At 36.2% G+C, this 25187-nt stretch overlaps 1 protein-coding gene across 1 annotated transcript; it reads left to right on the top strand.

Moving 5' to 3' along the window:
- Nucleotides 1–6: 6 nt before the first annotated feature.
- On the top strand, nucleotides 7–23965 carry LOC144434905 (uncharacterized). The gene is made up of 31 exons (XM_078123424.1): nucleotides 7–105; nucleotides 1850–2002; nucleotides 2513–2677; nucleotides 2933–3007; nucleotides 3346–3528; nucleotides 4499–4592; nucleotides 5211–5287; nucleotides 6064–6141; nucleotides 6441–6530; nucleotides 6831–7047; nucleotides 7214–7216; nucleotides 7467–7588; nucleotides 8210–8282; nucleotides 8561–8682; nucleotides 10157–10280; nucleotides 10841–10995; nucleotides 11563–11750; nucleotides 12086–12194; nucleotides 12895–12992; nucleotides 13620–13746; nucleotides 14496–14660; nucleotides 14874–14999; nucleotides 16022–16603; nucleotides 17060–17180; nucleotides 17687–17820; nucleotides 18060–18170; nucleotides 19284–19409; nucleotides 19557–19956; nucleotides 20447–20544; nucleotides 21934–22120; nucleotides 22707–23965. Exons 1-31 carry the CDS (start codon nucleotides 7–9, stop codon nucleotides 22856–22858), a joined length of 4554 nt encoding a protein of 1517 aa, XP_077979550.1. The 3' UTR covers nucleotides 22859–23965.
- Nucleotides 23966–25187: the final 1222 nt, after the last annotated feature.

Genomic DNA, 25187 nt, shown 5'->3' with positions numbered 1-25187 from the left:
ATCAAGATGGCGCCGCCAGCTCCACCAGCTCCACCACCTCCTCCACCTGAGCCTGAAACATTGATGTCGAACTCAGTGAAAACCATACAAGGAGATTCCTCTGAGGTAAGTTGTTGTCACACGTCACAGGTAGAATAAGTATGGGATATTCCAAATTACGACAGTGACAATTTTATGAAGAAATTACTGGATGATAATAACTTGCCTTGCATGTATAGCTCACCTCCTGTGACCTCATCATGTCAAAATGAAAATACACACCCACCAACTCCAGTGTTCTAAATATTGGAGTTGATGTAATATGTTATGTGAACGCAATGCAATGTCATTTGGTAGATTGTTGACTCGGATGACTTTTTGAAGACAATTCATAACAGCATTATTTAACAAAATATTTTAATTTTACTGGAAACTATTAATGATTATATTGATATTGGCATTGTAAATAGTAATTTGTCTTGAAATTAATTATTTTGAAAAATGAAAAATGTTTCTGTTATGAAACTTACCATATTGAATATATGTAGACATAAATACATGTACAAAACACATGTTTCCTGGACATTGTAATATTGTGTTTGCCATTCCACCCCTTAGTCTTACATGATTTTGCAGAGATTACTGATATAGAATGAATTACAGGCCCAATGGTATTTAATATGGCCAACTCATGTACAGGGTATTATTGAGAGATGTGATAATAATCTGCCTGGCAGAGCTATGATTAAAACTATTGTATGATCCTATACCCATGTTTGCACAAAGTTCCTTTCCTTCGTATTCTGCCAAGTAAAGGGGTGAGATCAATAGTTAGGATAAAAAAGTTAATACTTTTAGTTTTGGGGTGGGTGGGGTTCTGAACGATTTTAGTGCCTATCCAACAATTTTGCTTTTAAAAATTGGAATCTGTTTTGTACCCCAATCTGATTAAAAACCAATGTGGTGAAAGTGGCTAAATGCTTTATTTACCTCTATTTCCATAGTTTTGTGTCGTTTGTTTTTGTTTCGAGTGATCGCCACCTTCTGTTGTGTATCAAAGAATGATACTATATTAGTGTGAACTTCCAACCTTATGAATCTGTTTAGTGAGTACTGTAACTGTGCAAAGCAGCAACGTACAGATGATTACAATAATATTAAAAACACAAAAAGACTAAAAAAAAAGGACTGACTAAAAACCCCAAATTTACAACAATGGAGACAAAGACAAATTGATCGAATGTTAAAGTGTATATATGTATACAATCTTTTATCTTTACAATGATAGCAATGTGGTTATATTGAGTTACACTGGAGGGATAAGACTCAAAACATTTTATCGTATCTCACCCTGCTGCTGTTATGTTATCTAATTTGTTTATTTAAAGTGTCCTATGTGGACTTATCAAATTATAAATATAGTTCGTAGTACAGTTTACAATGTAAGAGCCACACCCAGTCCTCTGGTTTATAAGGCACAAAGTATACAACATTAAATAAATAAATAGTAGTTGTCATGTCTGATTATGTGTTTGCTGTGATTGGAAGTTACATGTAAAAAGTTTGTGGTATGATGGGAAATTTGTCATTGAATGTGGAAATTTATCATGTATATTTATTTGATTTTGGTGTTAATTAAAGTTGTTATTTTGTCTAGTAATGATTTCCTAAGGTCCATGTATAGACTACAATAAAACAAAAACTGTGCTTCATCTTCTATTGAATTTTGGCTACTAAAAGTATGAGTATACTATTTCACTGTACAGCCATATGACTTGATGTGGTTGATATTCACTGCACAGCCATGTATGACTTGATGTGGTTGATATTCGCTGTTGTCATTATCGTCATTTTAATGTTTTTATACAAGGTAAATGGACCTATGAATGATAAGGGAGCAACAGGCCTTTCTAATGGACCTGTTGCAGAGGGATCAGGTGAAGGTAAATCCTGGGAACGACCTTGGACAATCAGTGAATTGCGTAAGGGAAGTACAAACTGGTCTCTGGCATCTGATTCAGGGGTAAGTATGACTACATGTATATGCTCACATTAAGTGTAAGATTACTGATTTATCCACACACTAAGTGTAAGATTACTGATTTATCCACACACTAAGTGTAAGATTACTGATTTATCCACACACTAAGTGTAAGATTAAGATTGAAATTATGAATGTAAGTTACAATACCCATGGATCCATTAAATGCTTTATACCACTTGATGCTGTCACTCATAGTCATATTGATCAATGGATAGCACAGACAAGACTTTAATTGGTCTAAATGGCAGATAGTAAAAGGACTAACTCTCCATTTACTATCCTCCTCAATTGATAGATACCGGTACATGCAATGCCATACCAGTACTGTAGTTACTAGAATGTAGGTAGTAGTCTTGTATCTGTTATCAATTATTAAAGTTCAAATAGAGTTTATACTTCTCTTAAATGAATGTAGGAAATAGACAGATGGTACAGAGTGCCTTTATTTAAAGTATTTCTATTGGAACCATTGTTTTGATTTTTTTACAGTTATTGCTGTACATGCAAGAGTTTTCCCAGAAGATGATCTCTCGTACCCATGAAATAGAGAAGCAAGTGGAAGGCCTTGTTCATAGCACTAAAAGCACTGATGGAAGATTACACAATGTTTTCAATGACTTCCTTATGCTTTCCAACACGCAGTTCATCGAAAATGTAAGTTTGCCTGCTTGTTCCTATTATTGGTAGCGATGAAATTTAGAGATGTGATATTTCATTACATGTGTGGATTCTGCGTTTTCATTCACAGTCGATACATGTTAATATAGCTGAAGATACACCAGTTGCTACAAGATCTGTCTGTACCACTACACATGTACACATAGTGCTAACCAAACTATAAATCTGAAAATCATTCTTTTGTTGTTGATAATACTGTAATTCTGTGTAATTTTGTTTTGTTTTCCTTAGAGAGTTTATGATGATTCTCCTGAAGAGGCAGATAGCAAACAGGAAATGAAAGAAGACAAAGACAAGAAAGAAGAGGTAAAATCTGGGACAAAACTTTTCAATATCAAAGAAGTGAATACAAAATTATTAGCATTAGTGAACATTATACATGTTTGGTCGTGAATAGACTGGGGTTCAGTGAACACTGATTTGTGTATATTTAACCATGATTGCTGGGGTCCAATGAACATTACATCGTTTATGTTTTGTAAGTAGGTTCTTACATACTGTACATATATAGTGATTTTTTTTTTGAACTCTGCTTGAGGTTGAGATAGATACCAGTATGATAATTTGTGACATTGCTGTATGATATTTGTGAAATAAACAATCCATTCTGACTGATAAATATCACATATTTTCCCCAAATACAGGATAAAAGCAGAGAAGAAAAGGAGTCCGATTTAATTCCTAAAGTAACAGAAGCAATAGGTTATGGCCTGTCTGTTTTGGACAATGCCTTTGATAAATTGGATATCAAAGATGCTATCTCTGACTCTGAGGATGAAGATGAGACCAATGTAGCCTATAGAAATGATCCTATCTTAGAACCCAAGGTAAGACATTAATGTAGCCTATAGAAATGATCCTATCATAGAACCCAAGGTAAGATATTAATGTAGCCAATAGAAATTATCCTATCATAGTACCCAAGGTAAGACATTAATATAGCCTATAGAAATGATCCTATCATAGTATCCAAGGTGAGACATGAGTGTAGCCAATAGAAATAATCCTATCATAGTACTCTAGGTAAAGCTTGATTGTAGCCAATAGAAATTATCCTAGCTTAGAACCTCGGGGTAAGACACTATGGTGTCAATATAGCCAGTAGAAAGCATTTTACCACAGAACTCAAGGTAAAACATTGTGATGCCAATGTTCCTATATTAGTGCAAGAAGCAATCCTTCATTTTACAGTCATGTAAATGAAGGCATCATGTAATGACAAGGATTATAAGTCTATTCCCTTATATGTAGCAGAAGACATACTGACATTTATCATTTATTACCCAGTTTCATATCCACCGTATTGCCTCCATTGTAATTCAGTGAGGGACAATGTCAAAAAAGCAAACACTTAGTTACGGTAATGAGCTGATAAGGATTGATAAGAAAGTGCAAGAATTGCACTTTGCTGGCAAAGGCGATGTTCCCCTCATGATAATTTCCTGTATTGCATATAAGGTCAGTTGTGTGAATTGTTGAACCATTATTTTGCCCAAAAATAAGCAAAATAATGTTTTGTAATGTGTCGTATTTTAATGCTTGATATGGTATATGATAAATCTTTTATGGACCAGATATGGGTTTTGTGGACCGCAGTAGTATGGCTTACAGGCCCTCCCAAGGTTGGCCCAAATACTGTACAATGTCAGTCTGCAAAATCCATATCCGGTTGGTAAAGATTAGTAATACTGGTATATCAGTTATAGGTATCTATAATTATGTGTATTTGATAATGGTCACGTTGTTTGGTAAACATTTGTCATAATTTGTAGCTTTTTATTTTGTGTGTACCAACAGGATTTGTATGCACACAGACCATTACCACACTTGATTGGCTCTCAGGATTTCCTACAAGATGATGACGTTGGTCTTGGAGATATCATGAGTGAAGGTGAGTTGCAAAAATTGGGTGTGTATTTAATTGACATCTCAATAACCAAAAGATGGAATAGGGAACTTATTGGAAATGTATGTTTTCATTGATGAACACAACTCAATCAGGGTTATAAACAATGTCACATTTCTCCCTCACTGTGTATTATATACTAGCAACACATAATCCCACATCCCTTTGTGTGTACATGTGTGCTCATGTTAGGATTGTAAATTGGCTGTACAGGCATATACTGACAGTAATTTAGACAATATGCTTTACTTAATATTTAGGTGTATTTTAATGTTTTGTTTATTTTTCTGTATGTTGATGTTAGTGTATCTTTGTACGTATTATTTGTAGTCAAATAAAATAAATTATACTATATACTATACTTATGACAATATGCATAATACCGGTATATGCTAATTTATGCAAATTATTAACCTATATAACCTATAAATTGTTTGAAATTGTTTCATTACAAATTTCCGACAAATTTTGTTTAGACTGATTCCCTCTTTCTCCCCTATGGAAATCAGTGGAATCTAATCAGTTTGTTTGATTGCTAAATGACTTGTCTGTGGAAGTGACATATTGATGGACAATTTTAATTATAACTTGCAGAGTCAGAAGAGGAAGAAGAAGAAGAGGAAGACGAAGATGATGAAAGTGAACAAGAAAGTGTTAGTGAGTCTGAAGAAGAATCTGAGGTAACACCATCCAGATATTCAGTCAACAGACATTAGTCCGCTGTTCATTCAATGTATTCATCACATATTTTGATTGTCTTATTGTGTACCGGCTTGTAAGTCTGTTGAATGAACAAGAGCTAATCTCCATGCTCAACCCTTGAAAACACTGAAGGTTTTCACATATATGTAGTACGCCCTCACATGGCCAAAATATGCCATTGTCCTGTAACTTATTGACCATTTAGAAAACTTGTTTTATATCTGTACCAGCTGACACCATTTTGGAAATGTCATAGATTTACATACAAGACAAAATGTATGTACATGTAGCTGTCTTGAAAAGGAAGCCCATGTAATGAATCAGTGTATTTGACAGTAGAATGTCAATTATTACCACCAATCTGATTCACTCATTTAGGGAGTGCTACATACCTTCAGTGTTTTTAACAGTTCAGAATAGAGATATATGAAATGGAAACTATAAACCCTCTGAGTTTGGACTGGCTGCTGGTTAGCTCTGCTTGTGTTATTTGTCAGTTCCTAGTCACATAGTTTCAGAAACATAACTTGCCTCTCTTTATCTTATTTTGTGATTGTGTGTATTTATTTTGTGGCTGTATGTGTATTCTTCAATAGTGTGACGAGTAAAAACTAGTGTTTAGTGTATGTCAATGTCACTGGCATGAGTTTTGTAAATGAAAAAATTGTTAATTCTTATGATCAGAAGAAAGTACATTGTCACTGGAGTGAGTTTTTATAATTTTGAAATGTCGTGATTCTTACAGTCAGAAGAGAGTGACAGTGAAGAGGAAAGTGGATCAGAAGATGAGAAGCCAACAAAGAGGAGGACCAAATCTAAAATCTCAGCTAAGGTAGATATTTGGTGTTGTGATTCATTGTCTAATATCAACATTTTATGATTTTTTGAGTTTTCTTAATCATTTGGTATACCAGTTAGTTCTCTAAATTGACCTTTGATGTTGTAATAGCTGGAGATTTTGTGTTTTACTTTGTAATACTTTGTTTTGAGTAGTTGCATTTTCTGTCATTGTTTAATTCTAATTTACTCTGTGATGTTATAAATAAGGTTTTCCAAATCAAAAGTAGTGTAAAGACTTGATTCGTCTAAAAGTTGTCAGCCATTCATTGTCTGTGTGTCCTCACTTAACAGGATGTTTCTGATGAGTCAGGAGATTTATTTGGTGGTGATTCTGATGAAGAACATGAATCTGAAGGTGACTTGGAGGAAGACAAGCCAAAGGTACTGTAATCAAATAATACTGATATGGTTAACCAAAAATTGTTATGTTTCTGATTCGATATCTTACAACAATAGGTAGGGTTGGCATTATCTTTTTTTATATTTATATTTTTGGATGTGATCAAAATTATAGTTATCATGTGATCATGTGACTGATGTGATTGGTTGGCTTGTAAAATTCATTGGTAATGTGATATTTACCATGATTACTAATAGGACTTGACAAGTTTTCAAGGTGCTTTCTTTGTTGTCATGTGAATACAATAAATACATTTGAGCATTTGATTATCTTTTGAACAGAGAACTAAAGGACCAGGTTTTGCTGCAGAATTAGCTGCTAAACTAGGTACACCATCACCACTAGGTGACAGTGATGATGAGTGGGAGGAAGAAAAACCAGTCAGACAAAAATCAGACACAGTAACTAGTAGAGACTCACATAAAAGTCAGAAAAAGAAGAAAGGGAAAGAAGAGAAGAAAAGTAGCAAAAAGGCTAAGGAAAAGAAAGTAGAAGAAGGTAAGTAGTAAGATAGTCTGTTTTATTTACTACCAGCCACCTTAACAAGGTACCAACCACCTTAACAAAGTGCTAGACACCATAACAAAGTTCCAACCACCTTAACAAAGTAGAAATCACCTTAACACTGTACCAACCACCTTAACAAAGTATTGACCACCTTAAGAAAGTACCAGTCATGGTAACTAGGCTATCAGTGCCAATTAAGGAAATCAGTTTATAAAAACAGATCTTTCAAGGTAATAAGTTAACAATAACACTTATAATGTCTAACAAGTTAACTTGAACTCAAAAACACCTGTCTTCTTGTCTTCCTTTTAGACATAGCCACCTTAATGAATTGCCTCTGTTGTATTGTCATCTTTCTTGCTACTGACCACCTTAACAAACTGACTGCGTCATGTCTTTTCCTACCACAGATGATGATTTGTTCGGTCCACCTCCACAGGATGATATTTTTGGAGGCGATGACTCTCCATTTGGTAGGAAGTCAGGTTTATTCAGTGGTGGGTCTGGTCTCTTTGACGATGATGATGTAAGTGTCTTATAAAATGAGTGATTTTATTATCCAATCATATTTATACCATACAACTACAGACTAGTAAATGGAAGACCTGATAATCAAAAATGAGTTATTTGGGTATGCCAGTGACATCTAGAAATAAGATTTATCGATTGATGTTGCTGACTTACATAAAATATGTGTATGATTGATGTCTAAATATGTACCCATGATTATTTGCATGAGTGCACACATATACTATTGGTTGTTGGTATTGACTTCTGCATAATACTGAAAGTGTTATAGCATACCTCTATCCAAATAAGTTCATAGACATTTTATGATGTACATAAAATTGCATCGCACAGTTATAAAACACAATGAATGTATGTAAGAATGACTCAACTCTGTGATGCATGAGGTGGGTCCTCAAGGTATTTGCACTCATACTTTTGATGTATTCTGTTTCACTTTCACTTGCTTTGTTCACAACTGCTGAGAATAGAACAACTGGTTGTGTAAGTAGCCAGATTATATCAAACTGATATGCACTTGTCATGGGGTTCTATTGTAGTCTATGTACAGCATTGTCTCTGCCATCAGGGTGGACCATTGACAATGTTTAATTTTTATCATTTCATCTTATTTCTTTGTAAACAGGATGGCCTGTTTGATGAAAAACCTGCAAAGAAGAAAGAAGTAGAGAAAGAAGAAGTACAAGAAAAGAAAGTTGGTAGGTTATAACTGTAGTCATACGAATTCTATGTCACAGTTATGTTTCTACAACTACTAGAAATAAAGGAAACTGCAAGGTGTTAGCAATGAGGACACTTGGTGGATGTTGCCATTCCTTAACTACTACTAAAGTTGATTTGCTATTTTATATGGAGAGTCTTTGTAATATATATTTCTAAGTAGTTTGAATTAATGTGTTGAGGTTCTTACAAACTTTGCCAATATCAGAGTGTTTACAGTTATACTACCAGGGTACTAATATGTGTTTCTTTGCAGAGAAAAAACCTAAACAAACAAAGTCAGGTAAAAAGTTACCAGCAGGTGCTGTGTCATTGTTTGGACCAGGTGGTGATGATATGTTCACAGATAAAACAGATGAGCCTGAAGACAATGAAGAGGTAAAGAGATGATGATGATGATGATGATATGTCAAGAGATGATAAGATAGTGATATGTCATAGATGATGATAAGATAGTGATATGTCATAGATGATGATAAGATAGTGATATGTCATAGATGATGATAAGATAGTGATATGTCATAGATGATGGTAAGGTAGTGATATGTCATAGATGATGATAAGATAGTGATATGTCATAGATGATGGTAAGGTAGTGATGTGTCATAGATGATGGTAAGATAGTGATATGTCATAGATGATGGTAAGTTAGTGATATGTCATAGATGATGGTAAGGTAGTGATGTGTCATAGATGAAGGTAAGGTAGTGATATGTGATAGATGATGGTAAGGTAGTGGTATGTCATAGATGATGGTAAGGTAGTGGTATGTCATAGATGATGGTAAGTTAGTGATATGTCATAGATGATGGTAAGGTAGTGATGTGTCATAGATGAAGGTAAGGTAGTGATATGTCATAGATGATGGTAAGTTAGTGATATGTCATAGATGATGGTAAGGTAGTGATGTGTCATAGATGAAGGTAAGGTAGTGATATGTCATAGATGATGGTAAGATAGTGATATGTCATAGATGATGGTAAGTTAGTGATATGTCATAGATGATGGTAAGGTAGTGATGTGTCATAGATGAAGGTAAGGTAGTGATATGTCATAGATGATGGTAAGATAGTGATATGTCATAGATGATGGTAAGGTAGTGATATGTCATAGATGATGGTAAGGTAGTGATATGTCATAGATGAAGGTAAGGTAGTGATATGTCATAGATGATGGTAAGGTAGTGATGTGTCATAGATGATGGTAAGGTAGTGATATGTCATAGATGATGGTAAGGTAGTGATATGTCATAGATGATGGTAAGGTAGTGATATGTCATAGATGATGGTAAGGTAGTGATATGTCATAGATGATGGTTATGTAGTGATATGTCATAGATGATGGTAAGGTAGTGATATGTGATAGATGATGGTAAGTTAGTGATATGTCATAGATGAAGGTAAGGTAGTGATGTGTCATAGATGATGGTAAGATAGTGATATGTCATAGATGATGTGGGTGACTGTATGTCTCATCCCCTTTATTACTTAAATTCTCGCAGCATGTAAAGACACAACCCAACTTTATATAATGATATGTTTTGGTTTTGATATTGATCTCATTGCTTGAATCAGAAAAGGGAAATTATGAACATATCTTTGTATTTGAAAATGGTTGAAGTATTGAGATCTAAAACAGATTCACTCAAAGATATCCTCAAGGCAATATACCCTGTACATTGTACATTGTACATTGTACAATGTATAGACAAAAAAAACCTGAACTTTTTATAGTATGCACACCTCATCAGCAAATATTAAACCCTGTTAGGAGCATTTCCAGTTTGGTCTCAAATCAGTAGAAATATTTGATTGATAGTTATGTTATGAAATGACATGTTGTCTTTCTATAGGTGGAAGATATTAAGAAACCTGACACTAAGCCTGTCTCTAAGCCATCCCTCAGTTCAGGTTTGTTTGATGACGATGATGATGATGATTTGTTTTCACCTTCCGTAACCAAGACAACAAAGAAAGGTATGTTGCAAGATCTCATCAGTTTGTAATTTCTTGAGACAAAAGACATTTAATATTATACATACATTTGTGTTGAATGATGAAGATAATAGCTATTCCACCACATACAGACAAGTAGTGTGCAATCAGAGAAAATGAAATGTATTCCCTTGTCACTCTACAATAAGCAACTTTGGAAATTTTGGGAAACAGTGATACTGCCTCTGACTATGCACACCCAGGAAACCACATATCCCTGCATGCATAATTATATTTCATTTACCAAGAAGAAGATTAAATTTTAGCAATACACAAACTATATCATGTGATGTCACAGGTATAAATGATGTGGCATAGCAAAAAGTGAAAACTCGTTGAGTGAATATCTATTGGTTTCCACATTGTGCTACCATGTAGTTGCATAACAAATGGGAGTGTGCAATGAATGGCAAACACTACACATATCTATTTATATGCATGGGAAAATTTGGCAGAGTGGTATTTTAGGATGTGTCAAGTGCACTTTAATTTGGTGAAGGTGGACATCATCAATTTGTATGCGTCTATTTGTGCCATTTCAGAATCAACCAAACCAAAAACACAAAAAACCAAGACTGTTGATTTGTTTGGTGATGATGGTAATGATGATGAAGATGATGATGATGATGACTTCTTTAGCAGGAAACCACCAAAACTGGATAAAGCATCTCCCAAAAAGGTACAGAAGTTACACTTTGTGTATGCAATCATTATGGTCTAGTATTACTGTAACACTATAAACAGGTATTGGGTAATGTACAAAGTTCTGGGTGTATTGATATCATTAGTCTATGGTTTGAGTTGTTGTATGTTGTATGTACACCAAGACTGATAATGTTACCAAACTCTCAGTGCAGTTATATTTTGTGCCAACACCTGGTGTGTGACTGTCAATCAGTGTATTGGTTGAGTTATTGCATTTCATCCTGACACCTGGTGTAATTGTGTCATCAGTGCATGCATTGGTTAAAATTGTTGTATTTTGTACCAACACCTGGAATGTGTTTGGCAACTTACTATTTGTTGTCAGTTGCTCTCACACCTGGCTTGTTCTGTCAACATCCTATTGTTCAAATTTTTGTTTTGTATTCTAACACCTGGGATAGATCAACAACCTACCATTGCATTGTTTGTACTCTAACACCTGGGATAGATCAACAACCTACCATTGCATTGTTTGTACTCTAACACCTGGGATAGATCAACAGCCTACCATTGCATTGTTTGTATTTAGTGTTGACATTTCATGTGTTAATGTCATCAGCCTATTGGTGGAGTCGCTGTATTTGGTGATGTGGGACCTTTGGGTGGAGAAACAGAAGCAGACATGAAACCCAAGAAAACTGTCAAAAAAGATGATCAAAAAGCAGATGTTGGTAGTGGTTTATTCATTGATGAGGAGGAAGAAGATGATCAGTTTTTAAGTGCTCCAAGTACTGCTAAGGTTGAAAGGTAATCAAATTGACTGTTACTCACTGCACTCTAGAGTATCTGTTATAAACATATCCTCTTTCTGATTAACTCAGTACATGTAATGATTAACCAAGTACAGTATTAAAGTCCAGGTAGGTTTAATAATACATAGAAGAAAAGCAGTCTCCTGTTTATGACATATTCAGTACATGTATGGTGGTTGACAAAGTGGCTTTTTGCCTGTGTTCATAAATACTTGAAACAAGTACAGATGTATCTGGTATGCATATAATTATAAGTGATTTAGATGATAAAGCTATAGGACTTAGCTGTAGCCTTGGTTATTAACAGCTTTCATTATATTTCCAATGTAGTAAACCCAAACCTAAGAAATCATCAAGTGCAGTCAGTAGTGGTTTGTTTGCTGATGAGTCTGATGACCCATTATTTTCTACATCCACATCAACATCAACTAAGTCTAAGGTAAGAACTAAAACTGATTTGAATTATTGTAGATTTTTACCACTTTATGATATATTTTGTTTATTTACACAACTTTACACTAAGATAGTTACCCCTTTTACATTGATGATGGTACTGTGTACAATGGCTTGATGTCCATATGTAAACAGTCATTATTTGTTTGTCAACAAAGTTTAGATATGTGGGTGTTAATATAGGGTTTGATTGCTATGCAATAATACATTTTCAATCAAGTACAGTGACTTAAAAAAACTAGAACAAAATTTTGAAAACGTTTTTTTCCAGTCATAGCTACTAAGTCTTGAAGTTCAGTGTTCACTTAATTATGCACATGACATATTTAAATCAACTATATTGTTGATGTTACATTGAAGTAAGGCAGAATAATCTAATGATAAATTTAAAAAAAAACAATACATTACAGTGTCATCAAAATACCCCTTCCCACCCAATCATACTTTGCAAACCATAATAAAATATTTTTATGGCTAAAATGATAGTTACAATTCCAATTTACATGGCTAAATGGCTAAAATGAAAAATATTACAAAGTTTACAAAGTTAAAATCAAGGAGTAATTTGTTTGAAGGTGTTGAGTTCATGTCACTTTCACAGTCACAGTGTTATATTTCTTTACATGTTTTGTCTAAGATTTGCTTAGAGTTGATGAATCAGTGATAAAATGTTTTTCTTCTAACAGCCTTCATCCAAACCTGCCTCAAGTAGTGGATTATTTGGTGGTGGTGATGACGATGAAGATGATTTATTTAGTACAACGTTACCTAAACCTAAAGATAGGTAAGTATATATTAAAACATTATGAGAAATAAAGGTGTGAGATGTGTTCTGATTAATTTTATCAAACAAAACAATGCAGTCATAATGATAGAATGATTAGTGTGGCCTGTTCAATCTATTGTGTATTCAAGACTGTCAGTCATATGATTAGTGTGGCCTGTTCAATCTTGTTTAGTCAAGACTGTCAGTGATATGATGATGTGTAGATGAAACAAACTCCACATGCTGTTGTTTTTGTGTGCAATCATTCTCTGTAACTGTAAGGATGGAGACAACATGAAATTATAGAAAAATATTCCACATAAGCAAAAATGTTGATATCCAAAAATCATGAAAAAAATAACATCAGGTGGTGATTGGCATCCTTAATTTGCATGTTGCTGGTGTGAACCTGACTGCAAATTGTGGTGATTACTAGTCAATAGTAATCATACTATGCCAAGGATGTTAACAAAATCTCAAACTTTGTAACATCACATGGTATTTGGTAATTCATAGTTTTGTAGAGTACAGAACATAGTGTTAGTTAAGTATGATCCTATTTCAATTTTTGATGTTAAAATCTTGTTATGTAATGACTTGATGTACTAAGAGTGGCTTCTAAGATGTCTTGGTATGATTTGACAGTAAGAAGAAACCTGTTGGAGGTGTGGCTATATTTGGTGGAGCTGATTTGTTTGGTGAAAGGAAATCTGTGAGTGAGGATGACGTCCAACCAAAGGAAGAGAAATCAGCTGAGAGTACACAACCACAGGTTAGTGATTTGTCACAATTGCAGTTATATTACAACCCATTTCATATTACTGTTTACTGTCTCTGTTTGATACAACCATGCACAAACCACAAACAAACTGTACATACCACACTTTAAGATAGCAAGATTGAATGAATACAGTTTCCTGCCACATTTTGTCTAAATGAAATAAACAACTGTGTCACCATGGCGACATCAAATGCAGACATCAAAACATTGGCACTGTGTTATGTTAAAATAGTTTATTTCAGTTAGACAAGATGTACCAAGAAATTGTGATCTTGCTCCTTAGAGTGTAGCATGTGCAGGTTCTTAGTAGTTTCTGGATGGTTGTATCAAACAGAGCCAGTGAACACTAACCTGCAACAGGCAGTATAAGTAGATTTATGGAATATTTGTCAACAAAGTGTAAATTTGTAGAACGTTTGTCAACAAAGTGTAGATTTGTGGCATGTTTGTCAACAAAGTGTAGATTTGTGGTATGTTTGTCAACAAAGTGTACATTTGTGGAATGTTGATAGGCTTTGATTACCAGGTATTCATACATACCTTAGTGATTACAACAACACAAGTTGGAGGTCAATAAAAGAATTTAAAGTATATAGAAAAGTTGTTCTGATTTTTAGCTATTTGGGCTTGATAAAAAATTTGATAATCCCACTCTCTAGTATCAGCAACAAAAGATATATGTTAAAAATCCACCACTATAGAACATTGAATTAATATCTTGATATTTTATTGTCTAACAGAAGAAAACAGAGGAAGTGAAAGTTGTTAAAAAGAAACCTCCAACTACATTGAGTTTATTTGATGATGATGATGAAAAGGATGATGATGACAATGATGATGGTTTGTTTGGAACACCAAGTAAAGAACCACCACCACCACAACCACCACAACCACAACCACAGCAGGTAAATCTCATGGAAATAGGTTGTCTTCATGAAAACCATGTCTGCTATACTTTAGCTTTAGTTGATATTTGCTGCTAGATGTTTTACAGTGAATGCACTCTGTGGAAAGACATTATTACACCAATCAATTATGACAATAGCAATAGTAAATGACTTCCTTGCAGGTAACTTCAATACAATCAGTTATAATATGTACTTGTTGACACTTTACAGAGAAATAAACCAAGGAGTAAAAGTAAGAGTCTGTTTGCCGACGAAGATGTTTTGTTTGGTGGAGGAAGTGAAGACACACCAGATGTTGATTTATTCAGTCCAACAAGTCCAGTCAGCCCAGATAGGGTATGTATAACAAGCCCAACCAGCCAAGATAGGGTATGTATAGCTAGTCCAGATAGGGTTATGTATAACTAGCCCAACCAGCCCAGATAGGGTATGTATAAGTAGCCCAACCTGCCCAGATAGGGTATGTATAACTAGTCCAGATAGGGTATGTATAACAAGCCCAGTCAGCCAAGATAGGGTATGTATAACTAGCCCAGTCAGCCCAGATAGGGTATGTATAACAAGCCCAGTCAGCCCAGATAGGGTATGTATAACAAGCCCAGTCAGCCCAGATAGGGTAGGTATAAGTAGCCCAACCTGCCCAGATAGGGTATGTATAACTAGCCCAGTCAGCCCAGATAGGGTATGTATAACTAGCCCAACCAGCCAAGATAGGGTATGTATAGCTAGTCCAACCTGCCCAGATAGGGTATGTATAACTAGCCCAACCAGCCAAGATAGGGTATGTATAGCTAGCCCAACCTGCCCAGATAGGGTATGTATAACTAGCCCAGTCAGCCCAGATAGGGTATGTATAACTAGCCCAACCAGCCCAGATATTGTATTTATAACTAGCCCAGTCAGCCCAGATAGGGTATGTAAAGTAAGCCCAGTCAGCGCAGATAGGGTATTATAGCTAGTCCAGATAGGGTATGTATCACTAGCCCAGTCAGCCAAGATAGAGTATGTATAACAAGCCCAGTCAGCCAAGATAGGGTTTGTATAGCTAGCCCAGTCAGCCCAGATAGGGTATGTATCACTAGCCCAGTCAGCCCAGATAGGATATGTATAACAAGCCCAGTCAGCCAAGATAGGGGTATGTGATTACTTGCACCAGTGCGCACACATTGTGGTGATATTTGCATTATTACATTATCCATGTTAGAACTTTGATTAGCTAAAGTCAAGAATGTGTAGTGTCATGTCCTTGTGTTTACTTTTGTCTGTGTTTGTTGCAAGTAAAGCAAATATTGTAATGTTGACACCATAAATTTGTCAGTATCAAACTATTCATAAAACTTTATTGTGTTGGTATACAGCCCAAATTTCCAACTAGTGAACCAAAACAAGAAGAGAAGAAGTCTGTCAACGCATCAAAACCAAAACCTGCCGTCAAGTCTTCAAGTCTGTTTGGTGGTGATGACGACGATGACGACGATTTGTTTGGCAGTGCTAAGAAAGCTGAACCCAGGAAAGCTGTCAAACAATCCACAGTAAAACAAAAAGACAAAAAAACATCATCAGCCACAAGAGCTACACCTACATCATCGTTGTTTGTAGGTGATGATGATGACTTATTTAGTATTACCAAAAAGGCTGAACCCCGCAAAAATATTAAAACAGACACTCAATCTAAAAATACAGTACATGTTGCCGGAGCAACAACATCAGTATCATCCACTGATACCGTAGAGGATATACTGGGTAATAAAACATCAGGAAAGAGGAAAGAAGAGATCAAAGGAGTTAAAAAACAACCATTGAATAAAAAGGATGATGATGGTGATGTAGATGATTTGTTTGGTGACAATAGTAAACCAAAAGTGGAAACTGATGAAAAGACAAAAACAAGTGGTAATGATGATATAGACAGTATAATTAATGAGAAAAAGACATCAAAGGTAGGAATATATTTGTACTTGTTGATGATACTGTGTGATAGAGTTAGCCATCACATCAAGTTATAGTTGGCTGATGTTAAAGCACTCATTGGCAAAGTTGACCTCCTACAGAACAACACTTCTGTGTTTTATATATAATCTAATCAACAAGCAGATCTCATTCATACACTTTTCACTCTAACTCAGCTAAAACAAATACTAGTTCCCTTTTTATCCTCCCACCATAAATGACTGGAACAATCTCACAATGAACACTGCCTTTGCCCCTTCTATTGGAACATTCAAAGAAGAAGTGTCAAAACAAATCCATAACCATCACCCTTACTACTAGTGCTAACCACTGTACATTCACATGCTACCTTTCTAGCATCAGACAGGTAACACTAAAACCACTCTTACTAGTAGTAAGCCCACTTGTACATTCATAACATTATAACACCTGGTATTAACCCACAGGAAAACTCTCCAAGTAAAAAGAAACCTGTAGGAGGAGTTGCTTTATTTGGTGGAGTGGACCACTTAGGTGGCTTAAAAAGGACCCCTAGTCCAGAAGACAAAGAAGATGTTCCTGTTAAAGGTTTGAAGTTTTATGTTTTAGATACCATAAAGCTGAGATCCCCTGTAGCTGTAACTGGATCTATACTTTCCATACTTTCTGTTCCAATTTTCAATGTATTTATGTTGATGGACTCTCTCTGACGTATATGATTGCCCAGTGATCAAATCCTATCAATACCGCACAGACTTACAATTTGTAGACAAACAATTAAGTGCATGTTTGACAACTGTTTACACAAGGACATCAAGGTAGTGTACGTAGTGCCATCAATAACTACATGTAGTACAGAGGTAATTCAGTTACATGTGTAATTCATGATTTGCAATACATTGTTATACAATGAAAATCATAAGACCTGAAACAAAACAGTGTTGGCAAGATTTTTGTTGAGCCGAACAACATTTTGTTTCAGCCTAGTCTCTTGATTTTCATTGTAGTAACAAAATAATAATTCTAACAGTATTCTGAAGTTTTAGTTGATTCATCCTGCATCTAACTATAAAGTGTATGTGTTTAATATTCAGATCCTATTTTTGGTGGTGACGATGATGACGATGGACTATTTTCAAGACGGCCTCCACCAATGGACCCAGAAAGCCCAGAACCAACATCAGCATCCATTACTAAACCTAAACCTAAACCTATTCCTTCATCAAAGGTAATGAATAATTTGGGAGATTAATCTTGTGATAATAAAATGTATAATAGATTTCCCTTTAATTCACATACAAGTATACAGTCAAATCAAACAGAACATATAGATGTTATTGATGTGTCAGAGAAAGATGTTTTTAAAACTAAAGAAAAATGTTGTTTTGCATATGTACAATGTATATATATCTTGTGCCCAACTATGTTTGAATTCACCATCAACTTGAATTTTATTTCTTTTAACAGCCATCATTACCTAGCCCTGCAGCATCACCAACACTGAGTAAAAAGGAAGAATCTACTGAAAATGATGTATTAGCACAAGCCTCTAAGTCCAACAATGTTGGCAAATTACAGGTTTGTAGATTTTGTCTTCTACTCAACACACTCATTATCTGAGTGTATAAAGGCAAGAGTCCTTGTACATGCTAAAAATTACTGAAGATGATTATCTCTAGTGAGTGTTCTATTGATCAAGTTTCAATACTGATTGGGTGCAATTAATTATATGAAAAAATACCCTGTAAGTTCACACTTCATACACACAGTTCCACTGTAGTTACCTTTACACTTTTTATCATATACCCAGTATCTCTTTCACTGTAAGTACCTTAACACTTGTTATCATATACCCAGTATCTCTTCCACCTTAACACGTGTTATCATATACCCAGTATCTCTTCCACCTTTACACTTTTTATCATATACCCAGTATTTCTTCCACTGTAATTACCTTAACACTTGTTGTCATATACCCAGTATCTCTTCCACCTTTACACTTGTTATCATATACCCAGTATCTGTCCACCTTAACATGTGTTATCATATACCCAGTATCTCTTCCACCTTAACACTTGTTATCATATACCCAGTATCTCTTCCACCTTAACACTTGTTATCATATACCCAGTATCTCTTCCACCTTAACACTTGTTGTCATATACCCAGTATCTCTTCCACCTTTACACTTGTTATCATATACCCAGTATCTCTTCCACCTTAACACTTGTTGTCATATACCCAGTATCTCTTCCACATTTACACTTGTTATCATATACCCAGTATTTCTTCCACTGTAATTACCTTAACACTTGTTATCATATACCCAGTATCTCTTCCACCTTTACACTTGTTATCATATACCCAGTATCTCTTCCACCTTAACACTTGTTATCATATACCCAGTATCTCTTCCACCTTAAAACTTGTTATCATATACCCAGTATCTCTTCCACCTTAACACTTGTTATCATATACCCAGTATCTCTTCCACCTTAACACTTGTTATCATACACCCAGTGCCTCTTCCAAGGTAATTATCTCTTCCTTGTAGGTCCTCCTTAAGTCAGGCCCTTATGCCATACAGCCTTGGTCTGCAAAACCCATATCCGGACTGTAAGGATTACTATAACATTGCTTGTTGATGCCATAAATCTATACATTTGTAGTTTTGGATTTCATTTGTTACAGGCAAATCTGAATATCAATCCATCAGCATTACTACCCGGAGCTACTCCATCACCAAGAGAGTATGACCCAACACCTGTTAGTTTTGAAGAAGCAGCTACATTTGACACTTTAACAACATTACAAAAGGTAATATAATGTTTATGTAAGATAGTTTTATGTCTGTCTTCTCCATCGTTGTGTTTTTATCAAAAGTTGTGTCGGTATACATCAGAATATGAGCTATTAACTACTTTTGATGGATAACCTAGTAATCAAATCATGTTCTCACTCCAGGGTAGAACAAGAGGACATGCCAACAGAAGACCCCCTAAACGGAGAGGACGCCAGACATCAGTAACCCAAGATAAGAATACAGGAGATATACCAAATGTGAACTCAGAAAATGATATTTTTGATGGTATCCCTGGTTCTAATCAAACAAAATCACACTCCTCAGATATATTTGGCAATGATGATTTACTTGGAGAAAAGTCAAGAATAGATGATCCATTTATGTCAGTTGCTCCATCAGAACCAAAAGACCTAGATGTTGATGATGGATTGTTTACTTCACAAAGAGAGAAAAAGTCAAAGACTACATTTGATGATGACCTGTTTGGTCCAAGTATATTACACAAAACAGTGGATGATGTCGATGATATATTTGATTCTCCATCAAAACAGACTGGTAAAAGTAATTCATTTTTGATATAATTATATAAATCATGTTTACAGAATTACAGACTTTCACTGTTAGTTTTCATTGTATACTTTTGATATGTTTTACAACATTTTGTGTTTTGAAAATACAAGAAGTTTATATTGGGGTACCTGTTGAAAAACATGCTTATGGACAGACATGCACCCAATGTACATAATAGTACTCCAGTCTGTGTGTGTGTGTGTGTGTGTGTGTGTGTGTGTGTGTGTGTGTGTGTATGTGTGTGTGTGTGTGTGTGTGTGTGTGTGTGTGTGTGTGTGTGTGTGTGTGTGTGTGTGTGTGTGTGTGTGTGCGTGTGTGTGTGTGTACGTACATGCATGCATGTACGTATGTATGTATGTATATACAGATAATGTCAGAGCTAATTATCACAGAATGGAGCTCTCCAGTCATCAGTATACAAAATACCAGTAGCCTTGTCAACAGTAGATTCCATGTTCTGACTTCTTTTTGTTTTCTACAGAAACTAAGGAAACCACTGGAGGAGATGACAAGCTTGCTGCAACAGGTGCAATACCAAAAAAATACAGCAAAAAAGAACCCAAGAAAACAACTCTAATGGTGGGTGTACTCTTTACAAATTTTTGAAATGTAATGTTGATGTTTTCACTCCATCTGATGTTATGATATCGTGTTAAAGAATACTACATATGATAGAGTGATCTTATGTGTTGTGATTAGTGGGTTGTTCTTTATATATATTTGGGACAACAGTTCACTTCTATACATAGCCTGGGTTATTGTTGATGAATATGATACAATGGGTTTACTTCAGCCTCAGTGTAAACTTCACAGTGGGTTTACTTCAGCCTCACTGTAAACTTCAGTGGGTTTACTTCAGCCTCAGTGTAAACTTCACAGTGGGTTTACTTCAGCCTCACTGTAAGCTTCACAGTGGGTTTACTTCAGCCTGAATGTAAACTTCACAGTGGGTTTATGTCAGCCTCACTGTAAACTTCACAGTGGGTTTACTTCAGCCTCAATGTAAACTTCACAGTGGGTTTACTTCAGCCTCACTGTAAACTTCAGTGGGTTTACTTCAGCCTCACTGTAAACTTCACAGTGGGTTTACTTCAGCCTGAATGTACACTTCACAGTTGGTTTACTTCTGCCTGGATGTAAACTTCACAGTGGGTTTACTTCAGCCTGAATGTAAACTTCACAGTTGGTTTACTTCTGCCTGGATGTAAACTTCACAGTGGGTTTACTTCAGCCTCACTGTAAACTTCACAGTGGGTTTACTTCAGCCTGAATGTAAACTTCACAGTGGGTTTACTTCAGCCTGAATGTAAACTTCACAGTGGGTTTACTTCAGCCTCACTGTAAACTTCACAGTGGGTTTACTTCAGCCTGAATGTAAACTTCACAGTGGGTTTACTTCAGCCTGAATGTAAACTTCACAGTGGGTTTATGTCAGCCTCACTGTAAACTTCACAGTGGGTTTACTTCAGCTGAATGTAAACTTCACAGTGGGTTTACTTCAGCTGAATGTAAACTTCACAGTGGGTTTACTTCAGCTGAATGTAAACTTCACAGTGGGTTTATGTCAGCCTCACTGTAAACTTCACAGTGGGTTTACTTCAGCTGAATGTAAACTTCACAGTGGGTTTACTTCAGCTGAATGTAAACTTCACAGTGGGTTTACTTCAGCCTCACTGTAAACTTCACAGTGGGTTTACTTCAGCCTGAATGTAAACTTCACAGTGGGTTTATGTCAGCCTCACTGTAAACTTCACAGTGGGTTTACTTCAGCCTGAATGTAAACTTCACAGTGGGTTTATGTCAGCCTCACTGCAAACTTCACAGTGGGTTTACTTCAGCCTCACTGTAAACTTCACAGTGGGTTTACTTCAGCCTCACTGTAAACTTCACAGTGGGTTTACTTCAGCCTCACTGCAAACTTCACAGTGGGTTTACTTCAGCCTGAATGTAAAACTTTCACTTTTGTAGAATGAAGATGATGACGATGATGATTTATTTGCCTCACCCAAGAAGACCAAGAAAACCAAATCCAAGACAAAAGAGAGTGATTTGTTTGCAGATAATACAGACATATTTGCTGATTTACCTGCAAGTAAAACTAAAGAGAAGAAAAAGAAAAAGGACAAAGACCCATTGTTTAAAGAAGTAGAAGGTGGTTAGTACTCTCAGCAAGATTCTTAAATCAACCTATAACCAAAACTATCCATATATACATGTACATATGAAGTGTAATGTGGGTTTTTCTGTATATTTTGCAAATGTGAACATGTGGTGATAGTGTCACATGTGGCAACAGCTCAACATGTGATGATAGTTTTACATGTGGTTAGTCATACATGTGGCAACAGCTAAACATGAAATAGTTTTACATGATGTGATTAGTCATACACGTGGCAACAGCTAAACATGTGATAATAGTTTTACATGTGGTTAGAGTCACATATATGGCAACTGTTGAACATTTGATAGTTTTGTGTGGTAAGAGTCATATATGTGGCTAACTGCTGTTTATGTGGCAAGCCAAACTGAGCATGCTCAGAGGCAAAGGATTATGGGATTATATTGCAGGTGAACCAAATCATAATGACTAGATTATTTGTGATTACAAAAAGTATGATAGAGTTGACCACAATGATTTATTTGTATTCATCAACAGAATGATATATTTACCACAATGCAGCATTCAAGATGGTGGATCTTAAAATTGTGTATATGTAATATCATTTTACATCTCATTTCAGGTGATATATTTGGAGAGGCCAAGAGTAGTCCAAAAAGATCAAAAACAAAGAAAAAGACAGAAAAGAAAAGCACAGCAGCTTCAGGAGCTTCAATATTTGATTCTGATGCTCCAAGTATATTTGATGATCCACTCAGTGCAACAAAGAAATAACTTGATGTGGCCAGGAATTTTTTTGTAGATCTTAAAAATGTGACACTGATCATTTCATCACAGAAATAATTTGATGTGGCCAGGAACGTTTGTAAAATCCTCATAATATGAAAACTGATCAAAAAGCTGTGATTGTCAATGGAATATTTTGAGATATTTTCTCAGTATTGTATTTGATGACGTTTACTGTAAATACAATACGTTATAGCTTACAGAGACTGGTTTCAGACTATATTGTCATATTGTTGTACATATTGAATACATGTCTGTGTTAATTTTCAGTCACTATATATATATGTCTAATCTTGTTTTCATTTTGGGTTATGTTGTTGATTATTTATGAATCAGAGCAATGTAAGAAATAATCATGTAAAATGATAAAGTACATTGCTGTCACTAAGGCACTATACTTTCTAATGCTTCACAGTCAGGTAAATACAATGATCAAAGATGAAATATTTTACTTGCTGATAATGGAAGACATTTTGACATCCAAGTAATTCAACTGGGTAGATCACATGTGGTTATGATAGTTACTATAAATATCTTTACAATTTCCAATGCAATGGCTGTGACCACATCAAAACAATGTGCTCTTGTTTACTTCCATAGTCTGATATCAAATAAAAAATGTACACTGTATTTTGATGACATGTCATTTATTGTGTAAAAATCAAAACAAAAATGTATTGCTGTCTAAGTATATCACCAATGTGAAACACTGCATTCACATAAAGTCTGTAGTAACAATCTGGTGTAGATTGTACTTTCCAATGTTACAGTCGAGACCAACAAGTTTATGATAGGAAAGGATTTGGTGTCTGTAAATTGGTAAAGTGAGAAATCAGTAACATGTCACAGACTGTCTGAGTATCAATAACAAGTTTTTTTGTGGCAACAGGTTTAGATTACTTGCCCTTCATATTTGCTTATCAAAGTAATGTTACAGAGATGACAAATTGTAGTTATAGATTTTGTAATTATTTCAATAAATCATGATGAAATGATGTTACTCTTGTATTTCTGAGACTTCCGGTAAAACATCCAGCATGAAGCTAGATTTGTTTCCCCAGAAATTAATTTCAGAAAAATTACTATTGTGAATAATATTTCTTGAAATAAAATAGAAACAGATCGATATATAAATAATTGCCTCTTTGTTTATTTTTAGCCCCCACCCCATGGCATCACCCTGAGATGTAACCCATGTCCTACAGCAGTAGTAGCCCCCACCCCATGGCATCACCCTGAGATGTAACCCATGTCCTACAGCAGTAGTAGCCCCCACCTCATGGCATCACCCTGAGATGTAACCCATGTCCTATAGCAGTAGTAGCCCCCACCTCATGGCATCACCCTGAGATGTAACCCATGTCCTACAGCAGTAGTAGCCCCCACCCCATGGCATCACCCTGAGATGTAACCCATGTCCTACAGCAGTAGTAGCCCCCACCTCATGGCATCACCCTGAGATGTAACCCATGTCCTACAGCAGTAGTAGCCCCCACCTCATGGCATCACCCTGAGATGTAACCCATGTCCTACAGCAGTAGTAGCCCCCACCCCATCACCCTGAGATGTAACCCATGTCCTACAGCAGTAGTAGCCCCCACCCCATGGCATCACCCTGAGATGTAACCCATGTCCTACAGCAGTAGTAGCCCCCACCTCATGGCATCACCCTGAGATGTAACCCATGTCCTACAGCAGTAGTAGCCTCCATCCCATGGCATCACCCTGAGATGTAACCCATGTCCTACAGCAGTACTAGCCCCCACCCCACGGCATCACCCTGAGATGTAACCCATGTCCTACAGCAGTACTAGCCCCCACCCCATGGCATCACCCTGAGATGTAACCCATGTCCTACAGCAGTACTAGCCCCCACCCCATGGCATCACCCTGAGATGTAACCCATGTCCTACAGCAGTAGTAGCCCCCAGCCCATGGCATCACCCTGAGATGTAACCCATGTCCTACAGCAGTAGTAGCCCCCACCTCATGGCATCACCCTGAGATGTAACCCATGTCCTACAGCAGTAGTAGCCCCCACCTCATGGCATCACCCTGAGATGTAACCCATGTCCTATAGCAGTAGTAGCCCCCACCCCATGGCATCACCCTGAGATGTAACCCATGTCCTACAGCAGTAGTAGCCCCCACCTCATGGCATCACCCTGAGATGTAACCCATGTCCTACAGCAGTAGTAGCCCCCACCCCATCATCCTGAGATGTAACCCATGTCCTACAGCAGTAGTAACCCCCACCCCATGGCATCACCCTGAGATGTAACCCATGTCCTACAGCAGTAGTAGCCCCCACCTCATG

Source organism: Glandiceps talaboti, chromosome 5 (assembly GCF_964340395.1).
Source record: "Glandiceps talaboti chromosome 5, keGlaTala1.1, whole genome shotgun sequence".
Classification (NCBI taxonomy): domain Eukaryota; kingdom Metazoa; phylum Hemichordata; class Enteropneusta; family Spengelidae; genus Glandiceps; species Glandiceps talaboti.
The sequence above is the reverse complement of the archived record's forward strand: the minus strand, read 5'-3'. Positions and strand labels throughout refer to the sequence as shown.

Coding starts and splice junctions, on each gene's coding strand:
- LOC144434905 (XM_078123424.1), top strand. CDS start 7: ATGGCGCCGCCAGCTCCACCAGCTCCACCACCTCCTCCACCTGAGCCT. Junction 3,529..4,498: donor ATCCTATCTTAGAACCCAAG/GTAAGACATTAA, acceptor GTGTACCAACAG/GATTTGTATGCACACAGACC. Junction 6,531..6,830: donor TGGAGGAAGACAAGCCAAAG/GTACTGTAATCA, acceptor TCTTTTGAACAG/AGAACTAAAGGACCAGGTTT.